Source organism: Embiotoca jacksoni, unplaced genomic scaffold (assembly GCF_022577435.1).
Source record: "Embiotoca jacksoni isolate LCO1_2020_lvr unplaced genomic scaffold, fEmbJac1.0.p SCAF_10, whole genome shotgun sequence".
NCBI classification, from domain to species: Eukaryota; Metazoa; Chordata; class Actinopteri; family Embiotocidae; genus Embiotoca; species Embiotoca jacksoni.
In genome coordinates, this window is record NW_027185230.1 from 5,164,405 (window position 1) to 5,179,486 (window position 15,082).

The 15,082-nt window shown below is 40.1% G+C and overlaps 2 protein-coding genes across 4 annotated transcripts in view; one reads left to right on the forward strand and one right to left on the reverse strand.

Moving 5' to 3' along the window:
• Positions 1-9,821, reverse strand: part of galt (galactose-1-phosphate uridylyltransferase) — a 29,289-nt gene extending 19,468 nt beyond the window's left edge. For 2 of the 3 annotated variants that reach the window (XM_069162340.1, XM_069162355.1), the window contains exons 1-6: positions 9,737-9,821; positions 8,404-8,573; positions 7,837-7,912; positions 7,556-7,604; positions 3,597-3,726; positions 2,876-2,932 (exon numbers count right to left, since the gene is read on the reverse strand). In XM_069162340.1, coding sequence (XP_069018441.1) covers positions 2,876-2,932; positions 3,597-3,726; positions 7,556-7,604; positions 7,837-7,912; positions 8,404-8,573; positions 9,737-9,821 — 567 coding nt within the window. Of the gene's footprint in view, positions 1-2,875; positions 2,933-3,596; positions 3,727-7,555; positions 7,605-7,836; positions 7,913-8,403; positions 8,574-9,297; positions 9,674-9,736 lie in introns of those variants that run through there. The other variant, XM_069162348.1, reaches the window with a different exon arrangement.
• A 60-nt stretch (positions 9,822-9,881) lies between these two features.
• On the forward strand, positions 9,882-14,122 carry sigmar1 (sigma non-opioid intracellular receptor 1). Its single transcript, XM_069162369.1, has 5 exons — positions 9,882-10,026; positions 10,159-10,210; positions 10,738-10,886; positions 11,146-11,238; positions 11,908-14,122. Exons 1-5 carry the CDS (start codon positions 9,882-9,884, stop codon positions 12,135-12,137), a joined length of 669 nt encoding a protein of 222 aa, XP_069018470.1. The 3' UTR covers positions 12,138-14,122.
• Positions 14,123-15,082: the final 960 nt, after the last annotated feature.

The window sequence follows — 15,082 nt, forward strand, 5'->3', positions numbered from 1 at the left end:
TGTTGATGTTTTCTGGCATATTTTTTTGAAGACTTAATAAGATTCTGTCCACAATCACTGTGACAGGAGCAGAAACCACATTTATGTCATGTCCATGTTCATGGCCTTTGGCTAAATGCAGTACCATGCTCTCTCGAGTACAACCAGGGGAAAGGCAGAAAGACACAGATGTGGTTTAATATGTGAATTAAATGTGTAAATACTGTTCATCTGCATGCCTCCAGGCATGTATACGTGTGGATGTATGAATGCCTGCCAACATCTGTAGCTGTGGGTCTGTTTGTACACCCGTGTTTTTGTTTACACTGCTCCATCATCTACCCAGCAGCAGACTGTTGATTCTTAGAGAGGGAGAAATATAGATAGCACACACAAGGACAATAATGAATATATTCCTTCCCCACAGGACAGAACTTCTGAAAAAGTATTACTTTAATAACTATTACAACACCATCAGTCCTTTAACTTCAGCTTCCAAGTGTTGCTCTTCAAAAGTGAAATTCATACTTAGGAAGTAAATATGAGCTCAGTAAGTATCTGCTCCTGAGAGGCAAATTCGCTGAATTAATAGTGTATACACTTTGGGCTACTTATGTAAAAATAAAAAAAAGGATATTGCTATTCCAGAGGCATATGTTTTCCTTCTTCCACTTACATAAAAATACATACAGCTCCATTCCTGTGAGACCAAAGTTGTCAGAAGCAACGTTGCCTCCATTACATGATTAACATTTTCTCTTCGTTATTCTTGAAAGTTTTAGATTTATGCTTCACACGTTTTGACCTGCAGGGGTTGCCTTGCAGTACACACACACACATTTAAACAAGTCTATTCTAGGACTTTGATGTCTTAAGAAAGGGAAATCTGGATCGCAGGAAAACAGAAACAAAAAAAGAAACCAAAATTGCCAAAACTTTTAAAAAGCTCCACCAATGCCTTTATTCAGGTTTGATCGTGAATTTGGTTACCCAAGCCAAAACAAGAGCTTTACATCCCCCGAATGCATACATTACAGGGAGTTTTATTCATCGGGAAAACAGAAAGAGTCTCCTTTACTTTCATCAGTCATGGACAATCAATGTTATTCTGAGGTCACACACTGCCATCTGTTGGTGGTTTCTATATTCCAGCCTTAAAAAACTATACAGCACAGATTCAAGCACACTTTTCCTGAACTGGCCTCTGGAGAAACAAAAAATTATTTTAGTTAATTGAATTTTCATCAATTAGTCAGCAGAGGGGAAACTAATTAACTGAATAAATGGAAATTGTAGCCCCACTATGCTCAAGCTACAACAACACCTTCAATGAGCTCTGAAAAGTAGGTCTGAAACCTGGATGGGTTTCTAATCTGTTAAACATATTATGTCAGTTAATATCTAAATTTGACTACTGATCACTTCAGTCACTAATTATCTTATCATAGTTTGCCACCATTGTTATTACAAAGTGGCAACCCAACGTGATGTCACCTAATGGTCTATGAATTGCTGTTTTAAGCCTCGAGTCTGGCATTTCGGTCGTCACCATCTTGGTTGTTTGGAGCCAGAAGTGACCATATTTGGTCATTCCTTGGGAGGAGTACAGGGTGGATCTGACTGAAAACCCAAGGACACTATGCCCTGCCCACTTATACCAAAAACCTCACTGCACCCCAGACATGTCAATGAAACCACACACACCCCTAAACATACCTCTCTTTAAAGGCATAATATCTAATTAATTATGGAATTATTTTCAGAAGAACACTGATTAGATAAACAAAAAAATGTACTCACTATTTCACGAGAGAAGTTTATGCTTTCTGTATTGAGCCAGATGTTTTTTGGAGCCAGCACCTAGTGGCCCTAACTGTTATTGCACTCCCAAACGTTCTTTTTCCCTCTATTTCATTGAGTTTTTGGCAACTTTATTTCTGACATATTATTTTGACTACTCTGACAGCAATAGTGCATTTTAGAATTCAGCAAATCATGCTATGTACACCAACTAACCATCTCTCAGGTTTTTGTCAGTCCCCCTCCTGTTTCTGCTCTTTTTAATCATCACACTTGTGAGGAGTCAGGCTGACAGGAAGTGCCACTCTCTGTCTGAGTTTGTTTATCTAGCCTGAATCTCCTCATTGAATAGGAGAACATGAAGACACAATAACAACCGAGCTGTAATATAGGCGTGAATATGCATCTAAAAAGAATTATAAAGGAAGAAATTACAGACCCACCAATACTCTCTTTCACAAAATGTCACAAAGGCATACAGTTTTGATAATTCCTGGATGAAGAGTTAATTAGCAGCTTCTATGTTATGACTTTTCTGGCTTAACACTTGTGAGTGTGTTTTTAACACATCTCAACTTCAGAATATGAAAGCACATGTCAGATGTGTAAATTAGAGCAGTGTGACAAATTATATTGTGCATGTGTTAATAGCTTTTATTATTTTGTGCTAAAGCGGCACTTTGAAAGCAGCTGTAATGAAAAAAGCTGAGTGTATTAATGTCCTGAACTTCTTGTCATGGTAAGGACATTTAATTTGTTGATGAAACTGCTTAAAATCAAGACAAAACTGGAGTAAAGGAGAACATTATGCATTACTGCTCATTTTAAAGCATATATATAAGTACATTTTCCACTTAAGTGAATTTTATGTTTGAAGATGTTATTTCATTCGTTTTAAACTATTCTGGATTTACACAAATTGTGTGTACTGCAGTAATTGAGTGGATTTTAAACATCCCCTTGCAGGCTACAGTCTATGAGTCTCTGCATGCACATCGGTCGCACGCCTCGCCCCCCACCAACGCAATCAAATTCTCCTCCTGTTGGAAACACAGAAATACTTTGTATGTGTATGTACAGTGTCAGCATTTCCTACCTGGCAGTGGGGATGTGGATTTGAACATCCCATCATAGCCCCCTTATTCTCAAAAATCTACAAACAAAAAATAAGAGGCGGAGTTAAAACAGGGATTAATTGATGTTTTTTGCGATTATGAAAATAGTTCATTTTGATTTGGCATGCAGGAAACACAGTACAGTGAGGTACCAACATAAAACACCATGCAGGAGATATTTCTGAGGAAAATGTTCTATATGGGGTTGGCTAACCTTTGATCTGGATTTTTAGAATAATAGGAATCAGTTCAGTTTTGGATTAGATACAGTGATTATAATTTAATTACTATAGCTGATATTTTTTCATAATTCTTGCTGACAATAGCTTCTCTTATTCAGTCAATAAGTTGACAAAAAAATGTTTTCAATGTTTAGCGTGTCGTTCAGGAAGAATTGAATTGCTTGTTGTGTAAAGTTTGACATCTTGCCCTTTTCATGTCCCTCTCTTTCTGCTGCACCTGTTTGAATTTGTGAGTTTGCCCATAGGCGTCATTAAAGTTTCAACCAATCCAATACAAGATGAGATACACATAAAGATGAAGAAATTGGAAAGACCAGAAACCGTAAAGATCAGTAGCTCTGGAGAATGGGAGTGAAAAGTTTATCGGTTACAATTTTACAGCTATCCAGCCCTGGGAGAAATGAGGCGTGTGTGTGTGTGTGTGTGTGTGTGTGTGTGTGTGTGTGTGTGTGTCCCTTACTTGAACCCACGGGTACGTAGTGCCTAGCTCTTCAACAAGCTCTGCCCACTTGTCAATCACCTTGACAACCTCTTGTTTTTTCATGAGAGGGAGAGTGACGTCAGACCAGGGATGGAAACACATGACCTTACTGAGAAAGGCATAAAAAAAAAAAAAAGGGGGGAAAGAGGATGACAGGAGAGGTGGCAGGATAGTAGGCATGTGACAGTACATGATGCTGATATCAAATTATGTAAGACTGGACTCTCAATTCATTATAGTGAATCTAACAATTCACATTTAAGTCAAAATCTGTTGTGCAAGTCTGTTATATATCTATTTGTTATGAGTTCGAATGGCAGTGTTAAAGACTGAAAACAAAAGCAATGCGTTTAGCAATATATTGGCAACAATTTGCAGCATCCCTAGTATGAGTTTAATAAACCATCTTAAAGAGACAATTGTTCCTTGTACTTAAAACGTACAACGACATGCTATCATGCTTACAATGACATTACTGATGTTTAGCAGGTAGCATGCTAGTCTAGCAAGTTATCCTACTAACGTTTGTTAATTGAGGCTGTTGGGAATGTTATTAGTTTTATTAGTTTAGTTTTTGGTTAAACATATTGGACAAATTGACATTTTGACCTGATGATGATACTTGAGAGAATTAATTCAAGGCTTTTATAATTCATCTCTGGGTGACCATGAATGTCTTTACCACCTCATGGCAATCCATCCAGAAGATGGAGATATATTTTACTCAGCAAGAGACTGACGTAGCCATTTTCCATGTGGCTAGCATAGATAATAATGGTGTGCTGTTCCTGACATTTCTTCTTCAAGTGTGTCGTTAGTAAGTAGTCTGCTAATTTCAAGAAAAACTTTCCAAAAAAAGAGAGAGAGAAAAAAATCCCAATTGCTGCCATCTAGGCAAAAAACTGTCCTGTAGATTGGCATCTTTTGAATTATCATAGACTTCAAAGTGTTTGGGGAGTTCAGTTCTTTGCTCATAAGCACCTTGACATCAAAACCATGATAACATTTTGTTATAAACAGCATTACAATACTTCAGGGTCCCTAAGACCATTTTTCCTGGGCAAATGAATGGAATCTGACATTTTACACATTTATTGGAAATGTGAGAACAGACAAGACAATACTGGGACTGACTTATTTCATAACATGCGATACTTCCAGAGGCAGATTTGAAGCCACAACACTGGGATTACGTGTTGGGTTTTAGTGTGGTCTCAGTGCAATTATGTTTAAGTCACTTTGTACAGAGAACTGATGAATGTACACTACCTGAGAGTTTGTGTGGATTTAAGTAAATACTATGTCCAGGTGCTTGCCTGCTCTCAGTCTTACCTATAATACCAAGGGAAACGAACTTGATGGTCAGACTCCGAATACTGAAATTTGTATCGACGGTCCGGCTTTTCTTGGGCCCAAGCAGCTAGTACATGATCAATAATTGAACATGACTTTGGTGTTTATGCTCTGAGCAAAAGTGAATGGCCATATTTATAAATTGTTCATGAGTAGGCCTATTACAGTGTGTGCTGTGTGTGTGTGTGTATGTGTGTGTGTGTGTGTGTGTGTGTGTGTGTGTGTGTGTGTGTGTGTGTGTGTGTGTGTGTGTGTGTTCTAGACTTTCAGCCAAACTCTACAAGCATGAGAACTAAAACACAGAACCAACTATAACGCCAACCGTTATAAGAATAATGTGTCTTGGACAATATGAAGTGTGACTTTTCTTAGGCAACTCTTTCCATGTGTCTTGTTGAGTCCCACAAGTGTTCACAAGATCATACCAAAGATGTTAATAGGATTTATCTTACCAAACACTGATGCTATTAATTGATGGACACAAACTTCATATGTGCTGTCTTCAGAGTCTCTTTGAAGGCATTAGTGATGATGTAATGCAGCCAAGGTAGCAGCGCTGCGAGGCTGAACAAAGGCACAGTGGTGCTTTGGGCTAAATGCTACATCCCCATACTGATGCTAAGCAGGTCAGCATGACAGTATTTTGTTTAATTACTCTCACTGGCAGAAGGTGGACACACAAGTTCTGCACTGCAGGTTTAACTTTAAATGACTTCAAAGTCTGACACAGCTCAGTTTAAATCCAAATGAACACTTAAAAATGTGTTATCTAATGTTTATTGATGTTTTCCTGTGAATAAAATTCAGAAAAAAAGCTGTGCTGACACTCACATTAATTACAAATAACTCAAAATGAATGTGCAAAGTGACCGAATTTTACCTATAAATTGCATCAAATTGTTCCTTTTCGTGAGCCTTCCTAAGTTATTAGAGTTACATAACAGCTCCTTTCCAGGATATTATAATGACACTAGCAGCCCTTTAAAATAAAGTATGATCCAAACTTTTCTCACAGGAGTTCTGAGAGGAAGTGTACGACTGAGACGAGATGATACAACAAATCATTAGGAATGTTCTCATCCTGCATCCCGTCCCTCTTTTGTCTCCTATGACACAGATCCTCAAAATCGTTCTCCCCTCTAATTGGCTCCCTGAACGTGGCTGCAGGAAAACAAGCTGCAAGTCAGTTTCCAGGTTTGTCTCTATCTTTAGATATGACAACAGGACCATGTGGACTGAGCAGAGCACAAACACACAACACCAGCATCATCACTGTGCAGTATGTGTGAACAAATGTGCATACAGAAATGCACTGTGAAAAGAAAAACACAATCTCGCATGCATTTAGACTGAAACTGCCAGAAAGAAAAAAAAAAAATACCCGAAACGTCACAATAAACGCAAAGACACGTCAATCACTGCTGTTCTTGTGCTTCATTACTCTGTCAGTTTGTGTGGCAAGAAAAACCCCACAGCCTCCACATCTGCCAACACTTGGGATTTAAACACAGAGTTCAGTTTTCAACTGGCACATGCCTTACAGTGTTTTGATTTAATCTATTATTAAATTGTTATGCAACTCTGCTGTTAGGTTGAATCATCCACGTATTCACAAAATATTGGATTGTTCAGAAGCGTTTTGCATGTGCTTGAAGTAATGAAAATTCACTTACTTATCCATGACATAGTACCACATTTATACCACTCAGTTCTCTATGGATCTTGCAATTATAAACTACCTCCTTATGTATAATAGAAATGTGCACTAACAAAGGATTATGTCTCCTGTTGAGCACGTCAGACTCACATCACACTAAATAAATCCAGCAGTCGATGCCTATAGATCAGGATTTTGTTCAAAACTTTTTTTAAATCAACCTTCTCCTGGAAATGAACAAGATTTGTCTTCAGGAAAGCATCTTACCGATGCACATAGTCTCAGGGAAAATATTTAAGCCCGTGTTTAGTACCAATGAGATGGAGCAGTGAGTAAACATCCCCATCTGCTGGTGGCACAGAGGAACACAAACACCCTCATGTGAATGCACTGTGTGGATTTGTGATTTTGTTTTGCTCAGGTTGGAGATGTCCTAAAAAAACAGGAAGCATGCAGTGCTTCACCTAATAGCTGATTACGGAGTTGATGATGACAACAACGAATTAAAGTTGCCCCGGCGTGACTGCTCTGATTGCGCTCGTCGGCTGAGATTTAATCAGTCATAAATTTGAATGTATCATAATTTTGAAAAGGAATGTTGATTAAGGTGCATTCATGAATAAATTCTACCATCCCAACCACATATTAAACTTTATTATAAATGTTTATAACCACTGTAAGTTATTGGTTTATTGGTAAAGGACTATAATATCAAACATTTATTGAGTTGTGTAACAGATTTAACTTTAAGTTGAATTTTATGTTCACTCCCTTGGCATGTTTTAATAAATAACACACAGTTATTACCAGCAAAATGATAACAATACAAATACACATCAAACCTTTACACACAAAGGCAGTTTACATGAACTATTCTTTTAATGCATCGTTTAAAGTGTTGGACTATAACAATAAGCTTTGTTCTTACCAGACGCCCTGGGCAGATTTAGACTGAAATAATGGATGTTGATCCGAACCTGAAGAACACAACAGCAATGTTTTTTGTAGAAAAGAATGGATCAAAGAGAATGAAAGCAAGAGTAAATTTAGCAAACTATCTGTGTACATGTTAAAATGTATTAAACAGCTATATGAAAGCAGAATATGAAAAAACAAAACATGTGTAGTTGCTTTTCTGCTATGATAAAGTATTTTCCATGAAGTAATACATCGACTATTGTACAGTATTTATACAGAACTTGAACTCACCAGGGCCTGGAGCATCTGGCTGAAGAGCAGGGAAGTCATTCTCAAAGACAAAAGTACTGTCATAATCTGGATTTACCTGGAGAACAATAGACAGACACAAAGATATCAAGAAACAGGAGAGAGAAAAAACATGTAGTTGTCGACAGCCAGTAGAATTCATACTTTGAGAAACAAAACCTGTGTGATTTGAAAACAAAGGCAATGCTAAGGTTTAATTATACTTTCCGTGAAATAGTTAGTGTCCACAACATCAATAGTGAACTCTAGAGAAACCCCTTCACTGCAGAGAGGACATCTGTGATAATATCTATACGTTTCTTAAGGCAGGTCTGAGGCCTGGAGTTTGATTTAGCTGCCTGCTTTCCGTCACCTTTGCCATCTGTTATGTTTGGATGGAGCCAAGGCAGACGATGTGGCTAATATAGGCATACAGGCCATTAAATTGTCAAATACCTTAAATAAACCACATCAAAGCCAGCTCAGGGTGAAGAAAAAGACAACCTGTAGAAAACCATTTCCAGACTGGCTTGTGTTGTGACGTTGGCCTATGTAACCACCTCCTCTCACCTCTCCATTTGCTCGTGTGTTCCCAGGACAGAGTGGGTTGCGCGGGTCAAATCTGGGGATGTGCTCCTCGGGAGGTTTTTCTACCTGACCGGCCCAAGGTCTCTTCATGCGGTGGGCCGACACCAGGACCCAGCTGTCCCGCAGAGGGTTGTAACGCAGGTGCTGGTGCTCTGAGGTATACAAGACATGCAATAGGACAAGACAATGTAATAACATATCGACACGTGCAAACCAAGATCGACCAATGGTGTGTGCAGAAGTCAACCCGACCAGCCAATCAATGGCAATCTGTTCCATCCTATGTATTTCTTGAACGCCAATAGCGGCTGCAACAAATAATTGTCATCATCAATTGTGATCACTACTGGAAAAAAATATAATAGAGTCTATAAAATGTCTAAATAAAGATAAATAAGCGCCGTAACCTTCTGCAAATAAGCTACACAATAAAAAAATAAATAATTCAGGAACAGATTATACTGTTGCAACTTAGAGGAGCCAAAGCTGCAGGAAGTGAAGTCACGAGACTGCACAGCTGACTACGTGTATTTAGTCAGCGTAGACTAGAGAGATAGGCCTGTCAAATTAGTTGTAGTAATCACCATCATGTCACTGGACAGACTGATCTGACATCAACAAATACTGACGTCAGTAAACCTACAATAGGCTCTCTTCCACGTTGAAACTCATTGCGACCAAACTCCATTGAAACACGTGTTAATCCATCTGCTGCTCCACAATAGATGACAGTAGAGTACCGCTATAGAGGAAAAACTGCCATATTTTAAATGGAGTTTGTAATTACAGATGTTTACATGTGCAGAACATCCTGGACGACTGAAATCATGTTTTTCAAACTTTGATAAATTGGTAAAAAAAAAAAAAAAAACGTACCTGTGGCATTAAAACTGTCGCCCTGCTCCTCGCTCATGATGGTCAATTGGGTTTGAGATCTGTCACCTCGCCGTTTTTTAAGTTACTGAACCCTCAGCTGTTCCTGAGTTGAAGCTCATTACTGCTTCCACTTCCTGTCCTGTCTGACAATCGAAAAGGCTGTTTGGAACAAATCAATGACCTCTAGAAATAATACAAATAAATAAATAAATGAGGGCAGTAACGACAAAATAACAACACTAATATGGCATTCAAATACTTTAGTTTAATATAAGGGTTTAAAATATATAAATTCCGTCCGCTCTTAATACATAAATGTGAAAAATAATCAAAATAAGTTAAAGGGGGTTTCACAGCGTGCTGGCAACCCTGGAGTCGCCGTTGCCTAAACGACAGACTCGTCCTGTGATTGGCTGAACGGCCGTGTCCTGTCCCCCACCTGACCAGAAACGATCTGTCAGGTGGACTCCGCCTTCCGTCCCGATGGCTGGTACAGGGCGACCCGTCTGTCCGCGCGTCCGCATGTAGCCGAGCCTGCAGCTGCGCGTCCGTCCGTGAGGTGTTTTGTTTTTGTTGTTTCCGCCATGTCTGTGGTCAAAGCGAGTTTAAGACTGTCCGTGTTCGCTGCACTCACCGTCCTGACCGTGCTGCTGCTGCGCCACTGGATGGCCACCAAGTCCTACGTTTTCAACAAAGAAGACGTCGCCAAATTGGCGAAACAGTACGCAGGTGAGTTTTTACCTGTAAATCAAGCGGAAAAAAAAACAAACCTGCAAGTCCGGTTCAAAAATCCCAAAGCGCACTGCCCTAAATAATCTCATCTCCCGTGTGTGCCGCGGATGTGTGTGTGTCTCTTCTCAGGTCAGGACCACGAGCAGGCTTTCTCCAAAGTGGTGGTGGAGCTCAGGAAGAGGTAACGTGAACACTTGTGTCGTACCAGATCATCTGACATATAACTAACACGAGTTATATCACGTTACGTAGCTGCAACCCTGAATGTCAGGTTAGTCAAAGTGAGAAACCGTCTTCTGAACTGGGTTATCACTTTTAACTCATTGACCTCATATGATGTCCATTGGCTTCTCTTGCCAGCATTAGTTTATATATTAGTGTTCCAGTCATCTTTGTATATGATGTATAAATGTCACCAGGACAGATACAGGAGATCATTCCTGACTCACCTCTGGCCAAATCCATCACACAACAATAACACTGTTGACTGTGTTTCTTGGTTGTTTGTATATAATATATATAGATATATACTGTATATACTGTGCATTTTATATTTTATATTTATATTTTTACTGCTATTTACTGCTATTTTATTGCTTTTCTATTATTCTATTATTATCTTATTGCTTCTGTAGCGAAAAAATGTCCCCTCGGGGATTAATAAAGTAACTACCTAACCTAACCTAACCTAAAGTGTGACTGAACCAGGTATCCCGGCCACATCCTGCCAGATGAGGACCTGCAGTGGGTGTTTGTGAACGCTGGCGGCTGGATGGGCTCCATGTGTCTCCTCCACGCCTCTCTCACAGAATACTTGCTGCTGTTTGGTACCGCCGTGGACACAGGAGGACACTCGGGTAAGGAGGGTGGATTTTTGTGAGAGGTTTGTCTGTTTGGGGGAGCAAATCAGTTCCAGGAAAAAGAATCATTAAAATAAAGCACAGATTCATTGTAGGAAAACTTAAATTAAGCAGAGGATGCTTGCACGCAGACTTTGCTTTTGTCGTCAAAGATGATGGCGCCTTATCTGAATCTTCTTTGCAGGTGTGTTGTATCTCATTGTTTTCTTCTCAGGACCAATCTTTTTTTGGTTTTTAAACTTGCTGCTTCTGTCAGGTCGTTACTGGGTGGAGATTTCTGACACCATCATCTCAGGCACCTTCAGACAGTGGAAGGAGGGGACGACCAAGAGTGAAATATACTACCCCGGTAATACCTTATCACGTTTCAATCTGCCGTGCTAAGAGGTCTGTTTGTGTGTTTTCAACCCGCTGTGAGCAGGCACGTTGTCATAATGGAGAACAAAAGTGACATCGCACCACAGATCAGGTTGTTTGCAGTGAAAGTTTTCCTTCGGACGCCTCCGAATGTCACTAGAAATCTGTTGACTGTGACCCTGGGGGACAAATTCAGGGTGTTCAACCCCACGAATGTTAATAGAAAACCCACCTGGTTTCCCTTCTGAATGGACTCGCCCTCTTCACTCTTGGACGGTGGCAAAATACCACTCAAAACACCTGGCCTCATTTATTGCTTCATAGTTGTAGACTTTCTGAAACTTTTCAAGGGTCTCTGTTGGCGATTTGAGTTTGACAGAAAAGTTGATGTGTGCTCTCTGCTCAAGTCCATCGTAAAATAGCAATTGTGCACGTGTCAGTGGTTACAAAAATGCCTGTCACACAGATGCAATGATGTAACTTGGAGTACTCTTTTACAGAGGTTATTGCTTCCCACAGCTTGCTCCCAAAACGGTAACAGTTTTTAAATGCACCTCCGATAGTTTTATATGTGTGAATGCACCTAAATGACCAAAACTTAACATATTGGATTTTTTTGTTGTTGTTTGACCTCCTCTACTCCGCCACTCCATTCCCCCAGGTGACACCATCGTACACGCTGTCGGAGAGGCCACGTCGGTCCAGTGGGGCGCCGGCACCTGGATGGTGGAGTACGGCAGAGGATTCATCCCCTCTACGCTGGGCTTCGCTCTAGCAGACACACTATTCAGCACCCAGGACTTCCTCACAATGTTCTACACCGTGCACGTCTACATCAAGGCTCTGCTGCTCGAGGCTGGTACACTACTCACAGAGACGGGAGCTTTCTAAGGTACAGCAGACTCCTGCACGGGGACAGTAACATCAAAGGTTCCCCATGTCAACCGTTAAAATCTGGCATGGTGGGGAAAAAAATCCGTGCTGCTGATTCCAAGTATTCAGTACTTTTGATACACTCTGTAAACCATCTAAATTTGTAGCCGTCTGGTTAATCTCATTTTCATTCAAATTCATCCCCCTCCACCTCCACTTGTCCCAACGTTTTATACGAGACATCAAACTGATGTACTACGAAAAACCAAACGGCCAACAACGTTTCATTCTGAATCGAGCCCACATCTCAGAGTTTGACAACGACACTCAGCATCTTACGTCTTCCTGTGAGAGCTCAGACTGCCTCCATCACCATAGAATTTCTGTAATATTTTAAGAAGCTGGTTTAAAGAATTGAGACCTGAGATTGCCCTGCAAAAATAAGCCAATGTATACAACCAGGTTTTGAAGTGTTCATTTTTTTCAGGAACCAGCAACATTTACAAATATGTAAGGATTTTAAAAATGCTAATGTTCGAAGTGTTTTACATCTGCAGACCGAGGAAAAAAAAATATGCAATGATTAATTTGGCTTGTGAAGCAAACAAAAACTATATAATGCGCAGCCAAAGCTGTTATTTTCTTAGTAGATACCTAACTCGTGTTTATATTCATGTGGATTCTCTGTAAATGAGGGTGAATCTAGCATTATGAAGATCTGACTCCTGAAACATCTCTCAGAAACCAGCGCCACGCAACCACGAAGCGTATTGGCTCCCAAAGACCAAGCCACTCTTGACATTGTGTACCATTTCCTCATTCAATCATAGCTGACCTGTTTGCACTAAATATTTTTTGAAATCGCTAAAAACCTAAGGGGGGGGGGTATGGTTATAAAAACTGCCTGGATGATGCGGGTGTAATATCCCATCTCAGATTATTCTCACCTGAGAGGCAACGGTGATTTTATTTTTCGAGTTACTGTCATAGTGTCGACTTCAGAGCTACATTGCAGCAACTCATTTCAATTTCAATCAAGAAAATTTCCCTTTTCTTTTTTCTTTTCTTTTTTCTTGACAACCCCAAATTGTTTTGGACTTAAGGTTAAAGGATACTGCGATGAAGGTTCATCCTCAACTAATCATATCTGTAGCCCCAGGACTTTTTATTTTCTAACTGTAAAGCAGAAAATATCACATACTGGTGTGGTGAGACATCAACAGAAATGTTTTGGGAGAAAGTTGGAAACCCTTTTAAATATTTAAATATTTATTGATCCAATTTACATTTTGAAAATGTAACTGTACATGTTTAATTATACGCAACGGTACAGATTAATTATGTAAACTGATTGACCTTCATCCAAAACGATCTGAAATATTTAATGATATCCGACTTTGATCATGCTGCTCAGCTTTAGTGTCTTCAGCTTCTATTCATGGTGGGGAATTTTGCACTATCCCAACAGGGAGAAAAAAAAACAACTCTACATTTCCACATCTTAAAATGACACTGAGCAGAAAAGGAATCATTGTTATCCTGTTTCCATTTGGCTACATCAATCCGGATTATGCGACCTGGCCGTCATGTGAATGTGGCCTGAACAGATCAGAGCTCGATGCTTCCTGTGTGTGTTTCCACCTGTACTTTTGCGGACCACTTTGTGGTCCGATGACGGCCAGGTCGCATATGTCCGGATTGAAACGGCCAAATGGAAGCAGCCTCACTTGGGATTCTACCGAACAAGAAAAAAACTGCTGCTGAATCCACCACCACTACCTTTTCAGATAAAACGGCCTTATTTTCAGACCAATGGATGAACCTTGTAGGGTTTCCAGTAAAGAGAAAACACACTAGTGTTAGTTTACATACAGCAGCGTCAGGTAGGATGGTGAAACAGTAAATGTATTACTGTACCAGATGTGCAACCTACTTGGGGGATAAAGACTCAAACTGACTGTGCCAGATGAAATAAATGTTTTTAAAATAAAAGGATACAAGTTTGTTTGAATTATTACTACATACGTTTAATCAAGCTCAGATGAAGTGCTCACCTGTACTGAACCTTTACTTAAGCCATATGGACCACGTGTAACTACAGTGCTGTAAATAACAATGGAATTTGAGACCTCCTTAATCATCACGGAAGCCTTCAATTACAGTTGACGGGACTATAATTACGGCATTGCATTTCAGTGAATTATAATTACTGTATGTAAATCCATTACAGATGACTTTTCTGTCCAGAACAAACAAAACCAAGCAAAGGATTTTAGGTGGCGAGCAGAAGACGAGTGAAATCACAAACCTGACTTGCTGTCCTCTGGAGACTTGATAAAAAAAAAAAGAATCAAAGCAAAGGGTTTTTCAGGGACTGTGGGAAGGTGGAGCGACGCTGCACGAGCAGATGGTGTTATTCAATAAAGCAGGCCAGCAGAAGAAGAGATAAACACATCAGTCCTCATTCCCGTCTGTAAATGTCAAGAGGATGCAGATAACCTGGTTTGTTGTCGTATCATGAGAGAGGTGGGATGACAGACACATAACTGTGCGTGTCTGTTTGCTGTGTGAATATTCATGCTCTACATACCCGTGTGCTGCTGGTAGCCTGCGCATGTGTTTATATAGACAGATGTGACGTTACCATATTATCCCAGATGTAGATTTATTGTCAGTCTAACAGACCGGCCTGACCCCACTGCCCTCTTGTCTCCTAAAGCCCTTTAAAAGAGATGCATTCAGAATCGAAGATGGGCGAAAGACGCTGAAAGTCACATCTTAAATGGTATGGACGACAGCCTCTTTGACTCATCGCCTGAGGATGTCCTCCCACTGGCTGCTGGGGTTGTGCAAAATAGATGCCCTTTAGGGAGGACCATACACAAACAGAGTTCGATCCGAAGCTCTTTCGTGCTCTCTGGCGGAGATGTTCAGTATCATCATCATCAGTGCATCAATTGGTC

Coding starts and splice junctions, on each gene's coding strand:
- sigmar1 (XM_069162369.1), top strand. CDS start 9,882: ATGTCTGTGGTCAAAGCGAGTTTAAGACTGTCCGTGTTCGCTGCACTC. Junction 10,027..10,158: donor ATTGGCGAAACAGTACGCAG/GTGAGTTTTTAC, acceptor GTCTCTTCTCAG/GTCAGGACCACGAGCAGGCT. Junction 11,239..11,907: donor GAGTGAAATATACTACCCCG/GTAATACCTTAT, acceptor CCATTCCCCCAG/GTGACACCATCGTACACGCT.